This window comes from Protopterus annectens, chromosome 16.part0 (assembly GCF_019279795.1).
Source record: "Protopterus annectens isolate FY-2018-M chromosome 16.part0, PAN1.0, whole genome shotgun sequence".
Taxonomy (NCBI): Eukaryota; Metazoa; Chordata; order Ceratodontiformes; family Protopteridae; genus Protopterus; species Protopterus annectens.
This window is the reverse complement of record NC_056750.1, coordinates 221,056,327-221,079,734: the sequence shown is the minus strand read 5'-3', so window position 1 is coordinate 221,079,734 and position 23,408 is coordinate 221,056,327. Positions and strand designations below refer to the sequence as shown.

General features: G+C 37.9%; 1 gene segment (V, D, J or C); it reads right to left on the bottom strand.

The window, feature by feature from the left end:
• Positions 1–19,103: 19,103 nt before the first annotated feature.
• On the bottom strand, positions 19,104–19,677 carry LOC122790482. The segment is given in 2 exon segments: positions 19,104–19,535; positions 19,630–19,677. Coding segments are annotated over 2 exon segments (363 nt in total).
• Between the last annotated feature and the right edge of the window lie 3,731 nt (positions 19,678–23,408).

Sequence of the window (23,408 nt, the reverse complement as noted above, 5' to 3'; positions counted from 1 at the left end):
ACTATGTTGCATAGTCTGCGTACGTTTCATTATCCACGGGCCCTGGCTGGTGCGGTTACTATTGCAGGCGGCCTGTGGAAGTCAGCACTTTAGGTTGCTCATCGCCTGCCGGCTTGGCCACGCCTCCGGACGCATCCTACTTGGGCTCGCTCACGTGCCCTCCGCACGTGTCTGTGGTTGCGGCACGCACTCATTACTATGCATATGGCGCTGCTATGCCGATTATTCACTGCACTGCCGGCGCAAGCCTTACACCGGCCTTGCGCCGAGCTTCATGAATCCCGGGGAGAGTATGAACTGTTAACCCTGCTCATTTTTCTTTCCTGTCTCTGTATGCTGTAATGGCAAAATTACACTGTCTATTGCCTATACTTTCTACCTTATGAATGGGTGCCTTATTGTACCATGATGTCTTTCTGTTATAGCAAATTAAATCTTTCCCTGTTGTCCATAGATTTAAATCCTCAAACATTGTACTGTTCAGTCCATTTTCTTTTCTATTATATAGCCTAGTAAACATGATGGCTGTTTTCTGAAGACTAACTGAAATCAGCACTAGAGGGGATACCTTTATAACTGGTTTTGAAGCATAATTACAATATACTGTATTAATTTGTGTCTAAATTTTCAACTAGATTTGTTAATAATTCTATTTAGCTTTTTAATTTCTATGTGCTGTAATAGATGTCTGCCTTCTAAATTTGTGTCTTAAATATCCTGTAAATATTTATGCGCTATAATAGTTTACTAAAACCTATGTTAGCTATATTATAGATCTAAACATTTTCATGCTCTGTCAGTGTCCTTTTAACTTTCTGTCTAATGTACAATAACTATGTAAAGTGCACTGTAATCCATAAATTAATTAACAGATTAAGCCTACCCTGTTATGCCTTGACTATACTGACTAATTATTGCTTACTACTTATTCTTTCGATAACATATTTTATTAAGCCTGTTACAAATAATTTTGTCACTTTACCCTTAAAACTAATAACTAAATAATGTGATGTGTGATGTAGTAATGCTGTTTCCAAATAATTCTGTCACTTTACCCTTAAACTATTGACTGAATCATGTGAAGAGTGATATCATTGCATGTTGTAACTGAGTATGACTGTTTATATTCTGAAATCTGACTGAACTGTACTGAACTCCAGCAAGCACACTACCCTGGACTGGATACCAGTCAGTAAGAGGCCCCAGTCATATATAGCAGGCTGCTTATCAGATAGCCTCAGTGATCACTCCCCAACATTCCTACTCAAAAAATACCTATACTAAGCTAAACCCGTCATCTACCATCAAATACATAAAAAACTAAACTTTAACCCACTCACATTCATGTCATCCCTCAAAGAATGTAACTGGCATCCCCTAAAGTACCTCAGTCTTAATGATGCAGTTGAAATTTTTAAAACTAGCTTCCTGAGCATCCATAATTACCATGCCCCCATAAGATTTTCCAGAATGAAAGCACAACCCTCCCCATGGCTACACAAAACCACTAAGTCAGAAATGAAAAACAGAGATAAAGCATGGGAGCACTGGCGTAAAACCAAAAACCCCTCAACTAGACAGAAATGTCTAGTACTATGCAATAGAGTTAAAAAGCTAATAAAACAGGACACATTCCAATACTAACAGTCTACCCTAGACTCCTCCCAACATAGCCCCAAACAATTCTGGTCCTCCATAAACTCCATCCTCCACCCAGGTAAAGTCAGTACCCCTCCTCCTAACATCCCTCACTCTTCCAAAAATATTGCTACCTCATTCAACACACACTTTACACAAACCATACTATCACTAGTTAAACAAAACAACCCCCTCCCCTCCAACTCACACCTTCAACTCGTAATGTCCCCACTGCCTTCTCTTTTTCTCCTGTACCTACCTCCAACATAAAAAAACTCTTAACTAAACTTAAGCCCACCAAATTAGCAGTAGACAACCTCCCAAGTGAATACCTACAAATCGCAGCTGATGCTCTGGCCTACCCAGTATCCATCTTGATTAACCAATCTCTGTCAGAAAGTTATGTTCCCACACTGTGGAAAGTATCACATATATTTCCCCTCTACAAATGCGGCCCCTCCACAGAGCTAACCAATTACCGCCCCATGGCTATTCTCTCTCCACTCTCCAAAATACTAGAGAGATGCATACATTCTCAGGTCTCAGACTACCTCTGTACTAACAACCTCCTTTCCAATACTCAGCATGGCTTCCGACCAAACCATAGCACCACCACTGCCTTACTCTCCTTTACTAACACTATCCTTCAGCATAAAAACAAATGGCTATCTCTCCTCTGCTACTTTCCTAGACCTATCTAAAGCATTTGACATGGTCCCACACAAACAACTCATCTCTGTCCTCAATAACCTATCCTTCTCTCAATCAGTCACCAACTGGTTTCAGAGGTACCTGTCTGACCACCAACATTCCATTGTATGGCAGAATGACATATCTCCCCAACTACCTATCTCCATAGGGGTTCCCCAAGGATCCATCCTTGGACCCCTACTCTTCTCTGTTTTCACCAATAATCTAGCCTCTGCCACCAAACATGGCACACTCATACAATACGCAGATGACTCAGTCATCATCTGCTGAGCCCAGTCCCTACCCAAACTACATAAAGTCACACATGAAGCCTTTTCCTCTGTTGAAACTTGGTTATCCGATACCCAATTAATACTCAACCCAAACAAAACTAAACTACTCATCTTCTAACCTACCAAACATACTCTAAACAACTCTCACTTTAACATCACAGCAAAAGACAACACCACTATATACCGAACTGAACGCACCAAATTGCTAGGAGTGGAAATAGACAATAAACTAAAATTTGACATTCACATATCCATGACCATAAAAAAAGTCCACAAAAAAAGCTAGGAGCATTATACAGAAATAAGTAACTTTTCAACAAAGCAGCAAAGATTTCAATAGCAAATTCCCACCTTATCTCTACCATACTTTATGCCTCTCCAATATATACCAACCTAAGGCAATGCAATCTAAACAAGCTAGAGACCTGCTACAACAAAATCGCCAAATTTGCCACAGGGGCATCCTACCATAGTTACCACTGTCTCTCACTTGCTGAACTGGGCTGGCTTGAACTCCCTCACTTCCATCAGTGGTATCAACTATCACTCGCCCACAAACTAGTAAACCATCCACTAAATGTCCCATCCCTCCAGAATCTACTCCAACCCTATTGCACTACCAGACCACTAAGATCCAGCAACAAAAATCACTTGCAGATCACTAAAGCCAATAACTCTGCTGGTGAAGCACTATTCTCTTGCACCATAGCCATATTATGGCACTACCTCCCACCCACAATTACCTCCATACCATCATGCACCCACTTCAAAACTTTACTAAAAGTGCACCTAAAAACATGCTGGCTATGCTCTTGCAATTCCCACTCTAATATCACCCACCCCATCCAACCATTACCTTTCTTTCCACCCCACTAACTACCTTGATTATAGCAAGCTCAGATGCTCATAAGCCTAGTACTTATTATACAGCAGGAACTTCTTATTGTAACATTTGTTAATGTCTGTTATGTACTTCACAGATAAAGATTCTATTTGTCTACTGATGTACTATGTTCTTCATCTGTAAATATGTTTGTAATTAATTGCTATGTTAAATTGTTAATCGCTATGTAATCCAGTGTAACTACTGTCTGTTTATTTTAACTGTGGAGCTTCTCTCCCCGGGCCTCCGCTGAAAATGGACCTACATCCAGTCAGACACTCCCGGTCAACAAATGTAAATAAATAAATAAATAAATAAAACTCATAACTGAGTATGAATGTCAAATTCTGAAACTTGACTGAAATTTACATTGTTAAATTCTGAAATCTGACTGAAATGTACTGTACTGAATGCATAACTGAGTATGAATGCTAGAGTCTGAATTTTGACTGAAATTTACATTAGCATGATACATATTTACAGTGAACATTTAAAATAGCTGTGTATATTCTGGAAACTAACTAAACTAATACTAAATGAATACTTTTTGCCGGTGTCACCCGAAAACAGATAGATGAAAACTGGTAAATGTTATCTACTGGAAACTAAACTATTAGCACCTTTCTTCTGTCAGTATTGTCTGAACATAGATAAAAACTTAAACTGAAAACTATTACTGTTATACAACAGTTTGAAAACATGTGAACAGCTGCACACTTGTTTTAACTCTAATTTACATAAATGCACATCTGTTGTACACATATTTTCTAAAAAAACTCACAAGAACAATAAACTGGTAAAACACAAAAACGAATTTGCTGTAAAACCTTCCAAAAAGACAGCTTAATCTTAGCGCTTTCATTTAGACAAATTTCCAAACTTCTTCAGACAAATTATCTCAACATCCTGTCGTATTAATACGAACTACAATTAAATTTTAATTGCTCAGAAAATTAAATCTTTAAAGCAATATGTTCTAAAAAATACACACACTGCCATTATGTATCTCAAGTACACATAAACCTAATAAAGCACATGATAAAAGTTAACACATGAAGTTAAAACATACCAAACGCTCTCACAAAAATTATAATGGAGACCACATATATATATATGTCTTAGTTAAAAGTAGATAATTAAAACCCATCCAATTATTTTATCTACACATTACGTGGGATATATTTATGTTACAAAAATGTATCCTACCTATTCAGTGCTTTACGCTTCAAAATACACATAATAGAAGAGTATTCGTTTAGCCCGGGCAAGATGTGGGCAACAGTACGGATCTGCCATAATAATTCATTTTCTTCTAACCTAAGCTGCCAAGGTCCCCCTCTAACAGTTTGATTTTCCTGGTGTAAGATAGTAAAAAGAAATGTATGTGTGGGGTCGTCTAAAATATGTCTAGCAAGTGCATTAAGTGGATTACCTTTTTTAATATGATAAATATGTTTGCAAATTCTCGGTCTTAGGGTCTTCTCCATTTTCCCAATGTAGAATGATTGGCATAGTTGGCATAAAGCTGCATAAACTACTGTTGATGCTGACTTTAACAGATATAGATACGACTATGGCCGTATTTTTCATCTATAGACTCTGTCATTAAACGAGCCATAGATAACAAAAAGAAGAATTTTGACAGGGCTCTTCAAGCTTATGATCAAGGTACGGCTTACCCCCTCCCCCCACAACCTAACATTTCCATGGGAGAGGGAAGAACCAATCACATTCAACCAACAGCTGATGCAGCTGGTGGAGATGGAGGAAACAACGCTATTTTGCAACCCCAACAACTAAGGCGAAGTGAAAGGACAAGAAATGGTGCAGGTGTGCAACAGTTACCAAGTAACAATTCTAATGAAAACAACAATCAAGGTTTTCAAGGGGCTAGCTCGAACTTACCCAGACAACAACAATTCGCCAAGGGACAAGGTCAACAACAACGATGGAAACAGAACCGTCGGAGGAGGTAGTTCAAGAACTTTCCAATTCCGAAATATCTGCCTATCCTTCTGTTTGTACTAGTAGTGGTGGAGACTTTAAAGTATTTAATTACACTAAACTAAATGTTGAAACACCGTATATAGATTTTTTATCTAAGGAATTATCTTTTGTCCCTGATAAAAAAGCGGATTTGGCTAGAACAGTTGTAGAGTTAAAACTTTTTGCTCGTAAACCTAATCTCACTGTTCTTATGGGTAATACTCCTGGCTTAACCAGTGTTTTAAAAGTTTCTAGTTTATTTAATCCGCCTTTGCATCCTACCTTGAGTTTATCTGAATGTATGTGTGAGATGGATTTACGTGCAGAGTTATTGGCTTCTAATATGAAAAATGTACAGTCCAATCTGACAACTGATGAACATGATTTCTTAGCATCTTTAAAAACACAGGGCATTAGAATTATGAAGCCCGATAAGGGCGGAGGCCTAATATTTATGTATGAAAATGAATATCAACAGAAAATGTTACATGTTTTAAATGGTGAACATTATTGTGCTTCGAGCGTTAATCAGGTTAACATTGCATATAAGAAAATATGTGATACCATCAATTACTTATTTCTTGAAGGAAGCATTTGTTTGGACACGTTGCATTACCTGACAATGACAGCACCACAGATACCCATGATTTTTGGTACCCCCAAAATACATAAGAGTGTACCCAATCCACCTTTAAGACCAATAGTTGATGGGAGGGGGTCAATCACATACACATGCACTAAATATGTAGACCATAAACTCAAACCAATTATTAAAAGGGAGAAACAGATCTGCCTGGACTCATGGGGGTTTTTGCATGGTATTAATAATTTAGAATTTAATGCTGATTTTAATTTTCTAACTGTAGACATCAAAGATCTATACACGGTCATCCCCCAAGAGCTTGGCCTTGAGTGGGTTCGATCCCTACTTGTAGATAAAGGAATTGATGACAATGATATTAATGTTATTGAAACATTATTACAAGTAGTCCTTTCTAATAATTTCATGATGTTTAATGGTCACTTGTTCAAACAGACGTCAGGAATAGCTATGGGGGCACCCTGCGGTGCTAGTTTTGCTAATTGTGTTTTAGCTCACTGGGAACATGAATTTTTGTTCAAAAAACACCTTTTCAAAAGATACACAGTCTGGTACACTAGGTACCAGGATGATATGTTTTTTATTTGGAAAGGTGATGGTTCCATGGTTCTGCCATTTATTAATGAGATTCGCCAATTAACTGATTTTCTTGATTTTACATACCAATTTGATACTGATACCATTAATTTTTTTGGATGTGTCCATTTCTAAGGATAGAACTTTTAACAGGTATAGAACCATAATTTTCAGAAAACCTACATATTCGAACACATTTAACACTTTTCTAGCAGCCACCCCTTTCATCAAAAGAAAGCAGTTATGAAGGGACAGTTGGTTAGGGCTGCTAGGATGGTTTCTTTAGAACAAGATTTCTTAGTTGAATGTAATCTTAGAGACAGGTTCATCAGTAGAGGATACCCTAGTCAAATTTTTGATCACATTTATTTAGAAGTCAGTAACAAACGTCAGAATGGCCATTTTCAGCCCATTCTGAATAAGGGATATAGTTCACTAGAAATAACATATAACCACACGGACGTTTTAACTACTACTATACAAGGTCATACCATGGGTTATACTGGTTCTACATTTATAACTACATTTTCTATTAATGCAAAATTCATATCAAACATATTATATAAAAATTGGTCCTTGATTTTAGAGGACACACATATAAATAAAAAACTTGACCAGTCTTTGCATATAGCATATAAGCGAGGGTTAAATTTGAAGAATTTGATTGACTCACACACTAAGTTTACAAAGAATAATGAGAACAAGCGAATGTCAAAATGTGGACACTGCAATCAGTGCCAACATATAAAAATCGGTCATACTTTGACATCAGAGGCCAAACATTCCAAGTAACCATGAAATATAATTGTGAATCTAAGGCAGTAGTTTATGTAGCTTTATGCTATCTATGCCAATCATTCTACATTGGGAAAATGGAGAGGACCCTAAGACAGAGAATTTACGAACATATTTATCATATTAAAAAGGTAATCCACTTAATGCACTTGCTAGACACATTTTAGACCACCAAGTCGAAAAAGTCTTAACGCTTTTATTAGAACCAACCAACAGAGCGTTTTCGCCACGGACCACCGTGGCTTCTTCAGAGAAACAATGTCTAACAAAAACACCCCATTTAAAACTGTTAAATCAGGAAGTGACATCTTCCTGTTTCCTGTTACCGGCAGCTATGTTTAAAAAACCGTGTATACAAGTCATTAAAAATGTGTCAAAATCAGACATCTCTAATTTAAAATCACATCGGATTCAAAACAACATAAATTAGCATAAATGGATGAAGACTCCACCGCTTTACAAGAATGTGTGCAGCCATAAGAAAATAATATTTACAAAAAACACAAGAATATAAAATATAAAATATATGTGCACACAAGTGTAAAAATGTGTGTGTATATGCAAAATGTATATAAACAATACAGGCACAAAGTTTTATGTGTACATTAACCATGCACTACTTAAAGGGACAAGAACACTCTCCTTCAAAAGTGCATACGTCAATAAAATGTACTACACATAAATATAAGTTTATCTTCCCAGAAGGACAGTCAATATAAAAATACTTAACTGTCAAGTTGAATCAAACAATATAACACATAATCAAATCAGTCAGCCGACTGGTCACTTTAATATGTGTTAAACACAACTGAACCGCCAAGTCTACTAATAACTAAAAATACCATATCCAAATCAGACCACAATAAACAGTGGCTGATAATGTAAACAGGCAGATTTTACCTAAAATAACTTTTTAGTTTAAGTACAGGGGCAATGTTACAGTTGGTGTTCAGCCCAGGGTAGCAGAAAGCATCTAAACGCAACTGCCAGTCTAACTCACAATTTTCTAAAATTAAAGAGAAAGGGCCCCCCCTGATCTTTAAGGGAACGTGGTCGATAGCCATGAAGTGAAAGCTGTGACCTGGGTACAGGGCAATATGTTTGGCCAGTGCATTATCATCTTTACTTGTCCTAATTGCATACAGGTGCTCATACATCCTATCTCGTAGACGCCTATCCGTTTTTCCGATGTAGAACACCGGGCAGCAATTGCACATGGCAATATAGATAACCGATTTGCTCTCACAATTGAGTGCAAACCTAATAACATACTTCCTGTCCCTAACTTGGAATGACTCTCCTGTTCGAACATTATTACAAAACTTACAGAAGCCACATCTAGACATCCCTCTCCTTTTATAAAAGCTGTCCTGTTGTACATCTCTTTGTAATAATTCTTTAAGATTTTTAGATCTTTTAAAAGTAAATCTGGGTTCACCCCCTAGTTTTACTGCCATTAAAGGATTAGAAGAGATCAGACGCCAGTTCTTACGGACGATGTCCAATATTGCCTTTGAGTTAGTGCTAAAAATAGTAATAAAACTCAAAGACACGTCCATGTTTGACCCACTGTAATCTTCATTGTGTCTCATGGCGTCACTTGTAGGAGAAGGTACATCCTCTATGTACATACTGGTTACTAAGGAGGGGGCATTCTGCTTAGCAAGCAGTGGAGTGTAGAAACCTCTAATTCTTTTAGATGTAACTTCCTCAATGAGTTCACGAACCATTTTATCAGGATAACCTCGGTTCGTAAACATCTCCCTCAACAAGGCACATTCCTGAACAAAATCTACTAAAGTACTACACATTCTTCCTGCCCTCACCAGCTGTCCTTTCACTATAGATCTCTTCTGTTTATAAGGATGGAAGCTGGTGAAGTGCAGGAAAGAATTGCAGTATGTAGCTTTCCTATATACAGTAGACTTAAAAGACTGCTGGCAAATGTCCTTTGTTAGTTTAACATCTAAGTAATCCATCTCAATGGTAGAAAATTTAAAAGTGAATTTCAAGAACTCAGTGGTGTTACTGATGGTTTCCACAAAGGTTTTGGCTTCTGTTTCCGACCCCCTAAACAACAAAAACATGTCGTCAAGGAAGCGGGTGTAAAATGTAACAGGGGCCATAATACCAGGAAGCTTTTGTAAGATATTGGCTTCCCAGTATCCCATCACATAGTTTGCCACACCGGCTCCACATGGGGAGCCCATCGCCACCCCACGTTTCTGTAAAAAGAAATCTCCGTCAAATATAAAATAGTTACTAGTTAGAACTATTTCTAGTAATTCAGTCACAAGATCGACCTCTAACTTGGACGCCCCAAAAGACTGCAACATTGACCCTATCCATTCAACCGCTTCTAAGTGCGGTATCGACGTGTAAAGGTCAATGACATCTATGGTTAACAAATTGTCGTCACTGTTAAATGGTAGTTTATTAACGCTATCCAAAAATGTCCATGAATCCTTACATACACTTGGAATGCCTTTGATGTATTTATCCAAAATGTGTGTAATAAGTTTGGAACATGGGTAAGTGATAGAAGATCTACTATCAATCAAGGCTCTCATAGGGGGGTCACTGATACTTTTATGAATTTTAGGGATCCCGAACATGACGGGGATCTTAGGAAAAGTGATGTCAATGTAATTATATGTCTTAATGTCAATTTTCCCCGTCAAGAACAGGTCCCTAAAGTATCCCCTAATCCTCTGTGTACTACCGTTGACTTCATTTCTTGAAGATTTTATATAGGCAACACTATCTAGAAGGGCAGCCATCTTCTCATTGTAAGTGGAATTGTGAAAAATCACCAACCCCCCTCCCTTATCAGGTTTTAACACACGTATGGGCAACTGGCTAATCTCATCCAACAGTACCCGTTGTTCTTTAGTAATGTTGGAGTCTTTAGTCTTATTTCTATCATTGGTATTGTTACCTAAAAATCTAAAATCAAATTCACACATGTTCTCAAATAACTCCAAAGTGGGGTGTAACGGGGGGTTGAATACACTAGACAATTTCAAAGAGCCTATGTTAGAGGTAGTGTTTACTTCACCTAGATTCACGCCTTCGGTTTCTTGGTTTAATAATAACTTAAGGTTCATTTTTCTTACAAAACACTTAAGTTCTATGATTTCTTTCGCAACGTTCCCATACCTAGTTGGAACAAAAGTGTTGCCAAAGGCTAACAATTCTACCAGTTGTTGGTCTAAAATGATGTCAGAAAAGTTATAGATCGTGAAGTCACTATTCCTGTTGGTAAGAATAACAGGATACCCTGTTCGAGTAGGTGAACTAGGAAAATCAGAGTCCACCACACAGGAAATTCCTGACACCAACAGGCTTGATGTAACATCTATCAAAGACGGATTTAATTCTTCCTCCTGTTCTTGTAAGCATTCTTGCTGCGTTGCCCTAAAAAATTGTTATTGTTATTCCCTGTGTTATATGTATTAATGAAAATATTGTACCAAAAGGCTTACGGAACAACTTTATGCCTTCTGGGCTAGTTCCAGAGCATGATTTTCTTGTCGATTTAGAGGCACTATTTCAAAAACATGGTGCCGAATTATTGAATTTAATTATTAAGCATTATGGTGTACACGTTGATGTTTTAATGAAAGAAATTAACGACTTAGACAAGGAGATTAAGCAGGATTTAGATTTCAGTAGATATCAGTTTGATTATGGACGTATTTTGTCCAGCATTGATACCCTTTTGCTTAAATTAAAGGGGAATAAGAGCAAAAAACTGAGTAGGGACAGGGATGCTTATGTTAAGAAATCTGCTTACCCTAACTTAAAAGGAATTAGACATGTCCGTTTAAACAGTAACAATGAAAACTTCGTCCCCCCATCAGGTGAGGACGAAAATAGGTCAGACGACCTTATTGAAGAAGATATCAATGAGGATTATGTCACTCCAACACCTAGAAGGAGCAATAGAATTAAGGGCTTTGTCAAAGACAAAGGAGGTCATGAAAGAAGTGATAAGGGCTTTAATGTCAACAAAGGCCATAATACATATAACACAGGGAATAACAATAACAATTTTTTAGGGCAACGCAGCAAGAATGCTTACAAGAACAGGAGGAAGAATTAAATCCGTCTTTGATAGATGTTACATCAAGCCTGTTGGTGTCAGGAATTTCCTGTGTGGTGGACTCTGATTTTCCTAGTTCACCTACTCGAACACGGTATCCTGTTATTCTTACCAACAGGAATAGTGACTTCACGATCTATAACTTTTCTGACATCATTTTAGACCAACAACTGGTAGAATTGTTAGCCTTTGGCAGCACTTTTGTTCCAACTAGGTATGGGAACGTTGCGAAAGAAATCATAGAACTTAAGTGTTTTGTAAGAAAAATGAACCTTAAGTTATTATTAAACCAAGAAACCGAAGGCGTGAATCTAGGTGAAGTAAACACTACCTCTAACATAGGCTCTTTGAAATTGTCTAGTGTATTCAACCCCCCGTTACACCCCACTTTGGAGTTATTTGAGAACATGTGAATTTGATTTTAGATTTTTAGGTAACAATACCAATGATAGAAATAAGACTAAAGACTCCAACATTACTAAAGAACAACGGGTACTGTTGGATGAGATTAGCCAGTTGCCCATACGTGTGTTAAAACCTGATAAGGGAGGGGGGTTGGTGATTTTTCACAATTCCACTTACAATGAGAAGATGGCTGCCCTTCTAGATAGTGTTGCCTATATAAAATCTTCAAGAAATGAAGTCAACGGTAGTACACAGAGGATTAGGGGATACTTTAGGGACCTGTTCTTGATGGGGAAAATTGACATTAAGACATATAATTACATTGACATCACTTTTCCTAAGATCCCCGTCATGTTCGGGATCCCTAAAATTCATAAAAGTATCAGTGACCCCCCTATGAGAGCCTTGATTGATAGTAGATCTTCTATCACTTACCCATGTTCCAAACTTATTACACACATTTTGGATAAATACATCAAAGGCATTCCAAGTGTATGTAAGGATTCATGGACATTTTTGGATAGCGTTAATAAACTACCATTTAACAGTGACGACAATTTGTTAACCATAGATGTCATTGACCTTTACACGTCGATACCGCACTTAGAAGCGGTTGAATGGATAGGGTCAATGTTGCAGTCTTTTGGGGCGTCCAAGTTAGAGGTCGATCTTGTGACTGAATTACTCGAAATAGTTCTAACTAGTAACTATTTCATATTTGACGGAGATTTCTTTTTACAGAAACGTGGGGTGGCGATGGGCTCCCCATGTGGAGCCGGTGTGGCAAACTATGTGATGGGATACTGGGAAGCCAATATCTTACAAAAGCTTCCTGGTATTATGGCCCCTGTTACATTTTACACCCGCTTCCTTGACGACATGTTTTTGTTGTTTAGGGGGTCGGAAACAGAAGCCAAAACCTTTGTGGAAACCATCAGTAACACCACTGAGTTCTTGAAATTCACTTTTAAATTTTCTACCATTGAGATGGATTACTTAGATGTTAAACTAACAAAGGACATTTGCCAGCAGTCTTTTAAGTCTACTGTATATAGGAAAGCTACATACTGCAATTCTTTCCTGCACTTCACCAGCTTCCATCCTTATAAACAGAAGAGATCTATAGTGAAAGGACAGCTGGTGAGGGCAGGAAGAATGTGCAGTACTTTAGTAGATTTTGTTAAGGAATGTGCCTTGTTGAGTGAGATGTTTACGAACCGAGGTTATCCTGATAAAATGGTTCGTGAACTCATTGAGGAAGTTACATCTAAAAGAATTAGAGGTTTCTACACTCCACTGCTTGCTAAGCAGAATGCCCCCTCCTTAGTAACCAGTATGTACATAGAGGATGTACCTTCTCCTACAAGTGACGCCATGAGACACAATGAAGATTACAGTGGGTCAAACATGGACGTGTCTTTGAGTTTTACTACTATTTTTAGTACTAACTCAAAGGCAATATTGGACATCGTCCGTAAGAACTGGCGTCTGATCTCTTCTAATCCTTTAATGGCAGTAAAACTAGGGGGTGAACCCAGATTTACTTTTAAAAGATCTAAAAATCTTAAAGAATTATTACAAAGAGATGTACAACAGGACAGCTTTTATAAAAGGAGAGGGATGTCTATATGTGGCTTCTGTAAGTTTTGTAATAATGTTCGAACAGGAGAGTCATTCCAAGTTAGGGACAGGAAGTATGTTATTAGGTTTGCACTCAATTGTGAGAGCAAATCGGTTATCTATATTGCCATGTGCAATTGCTGCCCGGTGTTCTACATCGGAAAAACGGATAGGCGTCTACGAGATAGGATGTATGAGCACCTGTATGCAATTAGGACAAGTAAAGATGATAATGCACTGGCCAAACATATTGCCCTGTACCCAGGTCACAGCTTTCACTTCATGGCTATCGACCACGTTCCTTTAAGATCAGGGGAGGTCCTTTTTCTTTAATATTAGAAAATTGTGAGTTAGACTGGCAGTTGCGTTTAGATGCCTTTTGTTACCCTGGGTTGAACACCAACTGCAATATTGTCCCTGTGCTCAAATTAAAAAGTTATCTTAGGTAAAATCTGCCTGTTTACATTATCAGCCACTGTTTATTGTGGTCTGATTTGGATATGGTATTTTTAGTTATTAGTAGACTTGGCGGTTCAGTTGTGTTTAACACATATTAAAGTGACCAGTCGGCTGACTGATTTGATTATGTGTTATATTGTTTGATTCAACTTGACAGTTAAGTATTTTTATATTGACTGTCCTTCTGGGAAGATAAACTTATATTTATGTGTAGTACATTTTATTGACGTATGCACTTTTGAAGGAGAGTGTTCTTGTCCCTTTAAGTAGTGCATGGTTAATGTACACATAAAACTTTGTGCCTGTATTGTTTATATACATTTTGCATATACACACACATTTTTACACTTGTGTGCACATATATTTTATATTTTATATTCTTGTTTTTTGTAAATATTATTTTCTTATGGCTGCACACATTCTTGTAAAGCGGTGGAGTCTTCATCCATTTATGCTAATTTATGTTGTTTTGAATCCGATGTGATTTTAAATTAGAGATGTCTGATTTTGACACATTTTTAATGACTTGTATACACGGTTTTTTAAACATAGCTGCCGGTAACAGGAAACAGGAAGATGTCACTTCCTGATTTAACAGTTTTAAATGGGGTGTTTTTGTTAGACATTGTTTCTCTGAAGAAGCCACGGTGGTCCGTGGCGAAAACGCTCTGTTGGTTGGTTCTAATAAAAGCGTTAAGACTTTTTCGACTTGGTGGCGTTTTGACTGCAAACAAGGTTCCTCTTTTGTGTATTTCTGGTTTGGTTGACTTGCAATTTACATTTTAGACCACCCCACACATAAATTTCTTTTTACTATCTTACACCAGGAAAACCAACATGTTAGAGGGGGACCTTGGCAGCTTAGGTTAGAAGAAAATGAATTATTATGGCAGATCCGTACTGTTGCCTACATCTTGTCCAGGCTATACGAATACGCTTCTATTATGTGTATTTTGAAGCGTAAAGCACTGAATAGGTAGGATACATTTTTGTAACATAAATACATCCCACGTAATGTATAGCTAAAATAATAGGACGGGTCTTAATTATGTACTTTTAACAAACACATATATATGTGGTCTTCATTATAATTTTTGTGAGAGTGTTTGGTATGTTTTAACTTCATGTGTTTAACTTTTATCATGTGTTTTATTAGGTTTATGTGTACTTGAGATACATATTGGCAGTGTGTGTATTTTTTAGAACCTATTGCTTTAAGGATTTAATTTGCTGAGCAATTAAAATTGAATTGTAGTTCGTATTAATATGACAGGATGTTGAGATAATTTGTCTGAAGACGTTTGGAAATTTGTCTAAACAAAAGCGATAACATTAAACAGTCTTTTTGGAAGGTTTTCCAGTGAATTCGTTTTTGTGTGGTACACATATTTTCTGTAGATAGTTGACTTCTGCACTACAGCTCATGCCAAGTTTCAGCCTTACTCTGAGCTGTCCCATTCACTGCTAAGGTAATGGAATCTGTTTTCAAGTGCCCTTTTCTGTGTCCTTTTTTTATTGGGCCTTCCAGACCTCCCCTTTTCCATCTCTTGTGCAATGCTAAGTGACTGATTTTGTTAAATATATTTAAAATCAACCTGGAAATTATTTCTGCAAAACATTATTTAGGCCATTACCAGATCAACAGATTGGAGAAAGCACTGAAATGCACCTTAGATGAGCTGTAGCCCCAATAGCTTCTGGGTATCTAACAGTCCCCACACCCCACCTTAATTTAATTATTACAGTGTAGTTTTGGTTAGTTGAAAAGATGTAGAAAATAAAACAAACTTGAAGAGCAAAGACTACATTTCTGTTCTTAATTGTGTTTTTTTGTTCAGACCACAGATAGATGAAAATATTGTTTGAAAAAAAATCTAAAATGCACTTCAGAGCATCTAAAACACTCCTCTGGCGTAATATAGTTAATTCCACCACATTTATTACAGTGTAATTTTCATCAGATGTGGTGTGCTAAAAGAATGCATGAAAGTTGAAGAGTAAGGACTAAATTTCTTTCTTTGATCATGGTTTTCATTCAGGCCATCACTGGATGAAAAGATTGTTGAAAGAAAATATTAAATGCAGCTCACGGCATCCAGAACCCCCATGGCATATGGAAGTCTTGTGGCCCATAGATCCCCAGATTAATGCAGCTGTTTCCTTCACATTTATCTGAGTACAGTGTTGCCCAGACAGAACATGTTGAATGAATGAATAACTGTAGAAAAATAAACTGAAGAGTAATGTGAACTGAGAAAAAATGTAAGAAAGAAAGTAATCTGGGTGGTATTTGTTGACCAAGAAAAGTGGTGGTTGGGTGCAAGAGGTGATATGCTTGGAGGGACAGTGGGGGCACCATGGAGCCTCTCAACTAATGCTGGCCCTAATACCCAAGGTAGTTTCAGACTAAATTCAAGTACGTTAACCTCCCTGCTTTCTTTCCCCAGAATTCAAGCCAGAGAGAGTCCTTATTTTATTGCCGTGATGTTCAAAATCAACTACAATTCTATTTGCACAGAACAAACGCTGTTCGGAAGGATGAGCATTTCTTAATATCCTTTGCTCACAGTAAAGTGGGACGGCAGGTTACCAAGGTCATTCAGTCCAAATGACTCACAGAATGCATTACTTTTTATGAAAAATACAATCATTTTGACATTCACATTTGGCCAGAGCTATGACTACTTTGCTGTCCATGTTGAGGAATTCTGTTGTGAACAACATCTGTAATGCAACATCAGGGGCTTCACTGCATGCTGTGTAAAACAGTATAAGCTGGGTGCAACATCAAAGTTCAATTCTAAAGTCAAAGCTACTCTAATGTGAGCATTGTCTTTTAATGCTATCCAAAAAGTTTAAACTAGTGACTCTGTCCTGTAGTTGAAATGGATGGATTGAATCATGTCGGACACAAAGGTTATTATTTACCATCATGTTTGATTTTCATTATTCATGTCTGTCCACTGCAACAAACCCACCTACATTCCCTCATCTTTTGTAATTCCCTTTGTACAAACCCACCTACATTCCCTCATCTTTTGTAATTCCCTTTGTGCAGTGATATGGAGGATTTTACCAGTGACATTATTGTGGGTTAATTGTATCGTATTATTCTTAAGTGCTCCATCTGAAGAGGAGGGTAGCATTTTCAGGGCCTGGGAAAGCCCTAGAGGTGTTGAACAGCTGTTGCCTGCTGTTACCAGTCCTGTTTTTGAAATGGCAGACACAGACCATGAATGTCTAACATTATGGTAAGTACATAGTTTTTGTTTTAAAGATATACCAGGAAAAGAGAGATCAGTCAAATGATCTGCTACAAACTAATAGGAGAGACCCAGATTCCTATAGTATTGTGAAGCTGTTACTTTACACCCTATGCTTCATAATAAGAGCAGTAATAGAGAATACTGTCTGGCAGGGAGATTTGGCAGACTGTTGTGAGTTGTGCTGCTTGTATCTCACTGAACAAAACTTCTGCTTGGCAAACAATGTGGTGTTAGTGACAGTTCCGTCAATGCAGTGTGATCTGTGGTGCTCGATATGGATATTGACAGTTACCAATAAATCTATTATTAGTGGTTTATAGGTACTGCGTAGTGTTATACATGCAGCCGTTAGTTTTACTTTTATTGAACTGAACCTCACAGGAGTAAATCTAGAAAAATACAGCGCAAACAGCAAGTTCAGTTGGTCCTTAGCAGAAAGCTAATAGGGGATTTCTAGGAACTGGAACTCATGAAATCACACTTCCAGGAACACCGCCCAGCACAGTGTAAAGCTAAAAAAAAGAAAAAAGATTTAACATAAATAAGTAGGCAGGGTCATTACTTGTGTATCAATTCGAGATCTCAGTATTATATGTCTGAAAAAAAACATGGCTGGAAGAAAATATAAATTTATGGTTTAGGGGCATAAGGTATCTGAGCTCGCCTGATAAAACTGTATGGATTCAAATTAAATGTTAATAGAATTAATAATAATCTCAGACAAGCAGAGTCACTGTGGCATAACGGCGGGGGTACGTAATTTCCAAGTATTACTCCTTGTTGGTATTTCAATGTCTTGTCACCTTGTATTAAATAAATAACTACAAAAATAATGCAGTTTCATCTATTTGTCTAGAGAGGACTTGCGGTATTGTAGTTTATGCTTTCTCTAATCACCAACTGGAAAGTCAATAGGCATTCAGGATTGTCAGTGTGGAATAATGCTACGATTTAGTTAAATAGTTTCTTACTGAAGTGATTAACAGAAAACATAAAATCCAATGAATAATTCACATTCAACTGTTTTATTGAGGGGAACACCTAAACTATTGTTCACAATATCATTATTATTTTTTTTTAACTATACACCGTGCAAGCCGTTAAATTTTGTAAAGTAAATTATTTTAATTGGTGAACATAACATTAATCACTGGACATCTCTGCTGCAATAACCTTTTTATTTGTTTGCAACTGTAGGCTGTCTGACTCGTACTTCGCAGTAGCATGCCATACCGCTAAACTGTCCAGAATTTCACAGTATGTCCGGATTTTTGCCTCATATTTTGGTCTGTTCCTCGTAATATGTATAATTATTTTCCTAGTAAATCATTGAAGAAGACTGAAGTGAGTAAATGATGGCAGTCATTTGGTTTTAAGACTTCCACTCTTCAGAAAATAAACGCTAATGCAAAACCTGTTTCCCCAGCAATTTTCTAAAGTTATAAGAGCAGTATTTAAATCCAACATTTTTTAAATCCATACATAACGCATCCACAATCCTTTTTATTTTCCATTTTTAAACCTGTCCCTAATTTTTGAACAGCCTTACTTTTGGCTTTGTCCACAGTTCTTTTTAAAAGTGAGACTTGAAATCTCTGTCAGTACCATAGTCTTCCTCGTGTTTCTCAATTGTTCGGTTCTTGTATCAAACCATCACAATTTACGAAGGTAAGAAGCACATTTTTATGACAGAAACAGTTGAGTACGTTCTGTGTCAAATACTTTTCTCAAGAAATAAAATGTTACTGTTTTGTAATAAATTTTGTTAACAGACGTCCTTGTTCTCTTACATATTCCAGCAAAGCCTTGAGAGTTCAGTAAAAAAAAAAGTCTACTAATGACTGCCAGGCACATACAGAGGTGTCGCTAGTTTTTGTACGGGTCTCTCATTACATTCCCACACTGTGGGTATCACGAAGGGCGCAGTAATAGATGGCAGAGTCAGACAGGGAGGTCTGTCTGATGGTCAGGGTTGTGCTGGTCCTGTCTGTGGTTGAAGAAAACCTCTGCTTAGCAAACTCTGCGGTGTTACTCCCAGACCGGGACCTGGCTCCTTTGTACAGAATGTACTGAGGTGCTCGGTTCTGATACACACGGTACCAGTAAAGGTCTATGTAGTTACTGCTGGTCTCATAGGTACATCTCAGTGTTACACTCTCTCCTTCTTTACGTAACACTTGTGTTTCACTTTGTTGAACTGAGTCACACAGAAATAAATCTAAGAGAGACAGAAACAACCTTTTCAATAACAATTTTCATAATGAGGATTTAGAGGAAATTGTATCCGGCCATTATAATCTGCTTGGACCTACCTGGTAGCAGAATAAGCAGTAATACTAAATACATTGCTGATAGCTCAGTGAAGCGCAACACCTTATGTGTTATTTTAGGTACAGGAAATGTATAATTCTAACAGAAATGTTGGGCACCTCCTACCCCCCATGTCACACCCAGAAGTAGGACATACATTTGGAGCTTTTCACAGAAGTACAATTTGTCTAATCATGCTTCCGTGAACGTTTTAGAGCAATATTCAAGAATAATTGGGGAACTTTGTTTTCTTTCGTGCACTAAACAAGATCTTAGCTCCAGTTTGGTGACATCTAAATATGTGTGTGTGTGTTGTGTAGCTGTGACATCCTTTCTGTAAAATGAATTTCTTCTATGTATACATATACATCACAAAGAAAACTACTGGGGTGGCATTAACACTTGGGGTATTCATTCATTGCATTTCTAAAACTTCTGGACTTGGCACATCGGCTAAAGTTATTAGATAACAACAAGCGGTTATCATCGCTTTCAACCTTCCATCTCGAAAATGGGGAACAATCGCCTTCATAATGTGGAACAAATGGGCAAATGTGGACCGCATACTAATGGCTTCCTAACAACTTCAAATAGGAAGGTCATAGGATGATTAAAATATGCTGGTTTTACTTATAAAGAAGATAATTTAATGAATTAATATGATTAATTTCTATTTACCATGGATTTCACTTAAAAAAATCCTAACACTGAATGTGTGACAGACTCTTTCAATGTGGAACGTTGAGGAACTTCGAGGAACATGAACTTTTTAAGACCCCAAATGAGGTACGTGCCTCATAATGAGGTACACTTGAGAGGTATGGTACCTGGTTCTATTCTCAGCTGTGGTGCTTTCTGTGTAGAGTTTACACGTCCTCCCTGCATTCGCTGCGGTTTCCTCCCGTATTCCAAAGACACGTAGTAAGTGGAACCGACAGTCTAAACTGGTCTTAGGTGCGAATGTGTTCCATACCTCTCAACTGCCTAGATTTTTTTTTGCCTCTTATTTGTGGTCTGTACATCATAAAAACTGTGGTTGTCTGGAGTTTTGAGGCAAATCACAGAGGATTCAGTTCACTAACGACAGCCATTTGCGTTTCTGACTTCATATCCTTCATAAATGCATGTCAACACAAAACCTTTTCTTCTAACAACTTTCTACGTTGTCCCTATTGGGGGGGGGGGGGGTTAAGAAGTTGAGAGTTATGGAAACAACAGCCGAGGCATAGCTAGCCATCCGGTAGTGTGTACATTGGCTGTAAGTTAGACGTGTCCAACCTGCGGCCCGCGGGCCGCATGCGGCCCTCAGAGCTCTTCCATGCGGCCCTCAACCTCTAACTGCAACATCGATGTACGCATGCCCCAAAACAATTTTTTGTTTTGTGTTTTTCGCTCCCGTGACCTGTAACGCTAATGTCAGTGTGCACATGCACCAAAGCACCCTTCTAGTTTTGTTTTTGAGCCAAAAAAGGGTCAATGTGTTTACGCCATTATTTTGCGCCGAACAATCAGTGTGTGTGTGTGTGTGTGTGTTCTCGCTGAAGAGGGACTCTTGTATGGATTTGCTGCTGTTGCCTTTGAAAGGGACAGCAATTACCTGTGTTAATAGGTAAGTACGGAGTGAGTGCATGCATGAAAGCAGAATTATGTGCGTGAAAGTAGAAGAGTGTGTGTGTGTGTGTGTATGTGTGCATGACAGAGAGAGATGCATGCACAAAGAGGCTAACAATGATCAGTCTACCTACTGAACACAAACAAGTTAGCTCACAAATATGTCATACATTGAGTACACTTTCATTAAATTGCGGCTTTCCTGACAGGGAGAGTGTTGTATTGAACATGAACTCATACCGCTTAACTGTATGGATTTTCAAAGAATGTCTGGATTTTTGCCTCATCTTCCAATTTGTGTCTTTTGCTTAGGAAATAAAAGTAGTCATCCAAGGTAATGCAGTTCCAGGGAGTAAGAATGAGACAGCAGCCTAGGGTTAATGGGTCAGTAGTGGACTGACTATGTGGGACTGTAGCATATAAAGTTGTATTGTTTTTTCAGACAAACAAAAAAGCACCTAGTACTGTTTTTTCATTGGTAGGTTCTAAGCAGTGGTAGATTGGACAACAGTAAGCATAGCTTTGGCGGATCATCAATACTGGCAAATCAAGTGGGCACAATGTCATTTTTTAAATGTTGGGGATTTTAGTGTGTATGTGTGTGCTTATGTGTTGGGAGTGCTGCAACAGTAGATGATTATTAAAGACAGAGACATACGGACTGTGGAGAATATGTTTCTTTGTTTCAAAACCTAATACTTGGGTACGCATGCCAGAAGTAGATTTTTTAAGACATAGCTTCTTGCCATTTACAGTGGATGGATATTTACATTTAATGGACAATGTATTAGCGTGGGCCTGTGGGGTTCTGAAGGATGCCAAGTCTACCACTGCCAATGTCTTGTAAAGTGACCTGGAAATGGATATTGGGATGTTACTGAAAATATAGTAAGTGGGCTTAGAAATATAGTTTAATTAAACAAAGTGTACTTTCAATTTACAGTCCATAATTTAATTTATTTCAGGTAGTCCAGATACTGGTAGATTGTATACCATTAGACTTAATTAGGGAGAGCTGTCATTCTGGGGAAACAAGCAGCCCTAGTTTCAGTGAAAGCGCTGCGGTTATTTGCAGGTAGGAAGTTGCAGGATGTTGATGCAATGTGTTTTATTATTTTTAATGCATTTGTCATTTCAAAGCATGGTTTTCTTTGATGCAAAAGAAGGCAGGACTGAATGAGCCATATAATGTTTAACTGATAATAATGGGATAGAAAGATTATAAGTGATGTCTAATGTTTGCAGTTACAGTTGTTTCAATGGTGTCTGTGACGCATAACTATTTTTGGGCCTGTTTCCCACTTTTATTTTTCACTTTGTCCAGATTTATTGCTCTAAGGTTGAGAGGTATGGTTCCATACTAAATCAGAAGTTGTATTTACCTTGGAAGACTTTTTGGCATAATTATGAAAAACAGAGCCTTTTTAATAACTCTGCTTATTTCCAATATAAACTGTCATGTAACCTTGCAAATAACTTTCTTATTAAGCTACTTTACTTCTTTTAGAATTGACAGATGTGATTCATCTGTTCGGACATAAGCATAGAGTGCTAATGTGACTTTGATTTCTTGCAGCAGTCTGTGGTTTACATAATCACAATAACTTTTCTGGGTGTGTAATCAATTTAACAGTTTTAAAGATGTTTTCCAAAAATAAATAAATATCATCATCATCATCTTTTGGCTTTTCCCATTAGGGGTTGCCACAGCGGATCATCTCTTTCCATTTCTTCCTATCCTCTGCATCTTGCTCTGTCACACCACCCGTCTGCATGTCCTCTCTCACCACATCAATAAACCTTATCTTAGGCCTTCCTCTTTTCCTCTTACCTGGCAGCTCCATCCTTAGCATCTTTTTCCCAATATACCCATCATCCCTCCTCAGCACATGTCCAAACCAATGCAATCTCGTCTCTCTTGCTTTGTCTCCAAACTGTCCAACATGAGCTGACCCTCTAATATACTGATTCCTAATCCTATCCATCCTAGTCACACCGAGTGCAAATCTTAACATCTTTAACTCTGCCACATCCAGCTCTGACTCCTGCCTTTTTGTCAATGCCACTGTCTCCAACACATATAACATAGCTGGTCTCACTACCCTCTTGTAGACCTTCCCTTTCACTCTTACTGGTACCCGTCTGTCACAAATCACTCCTGACACTCTTC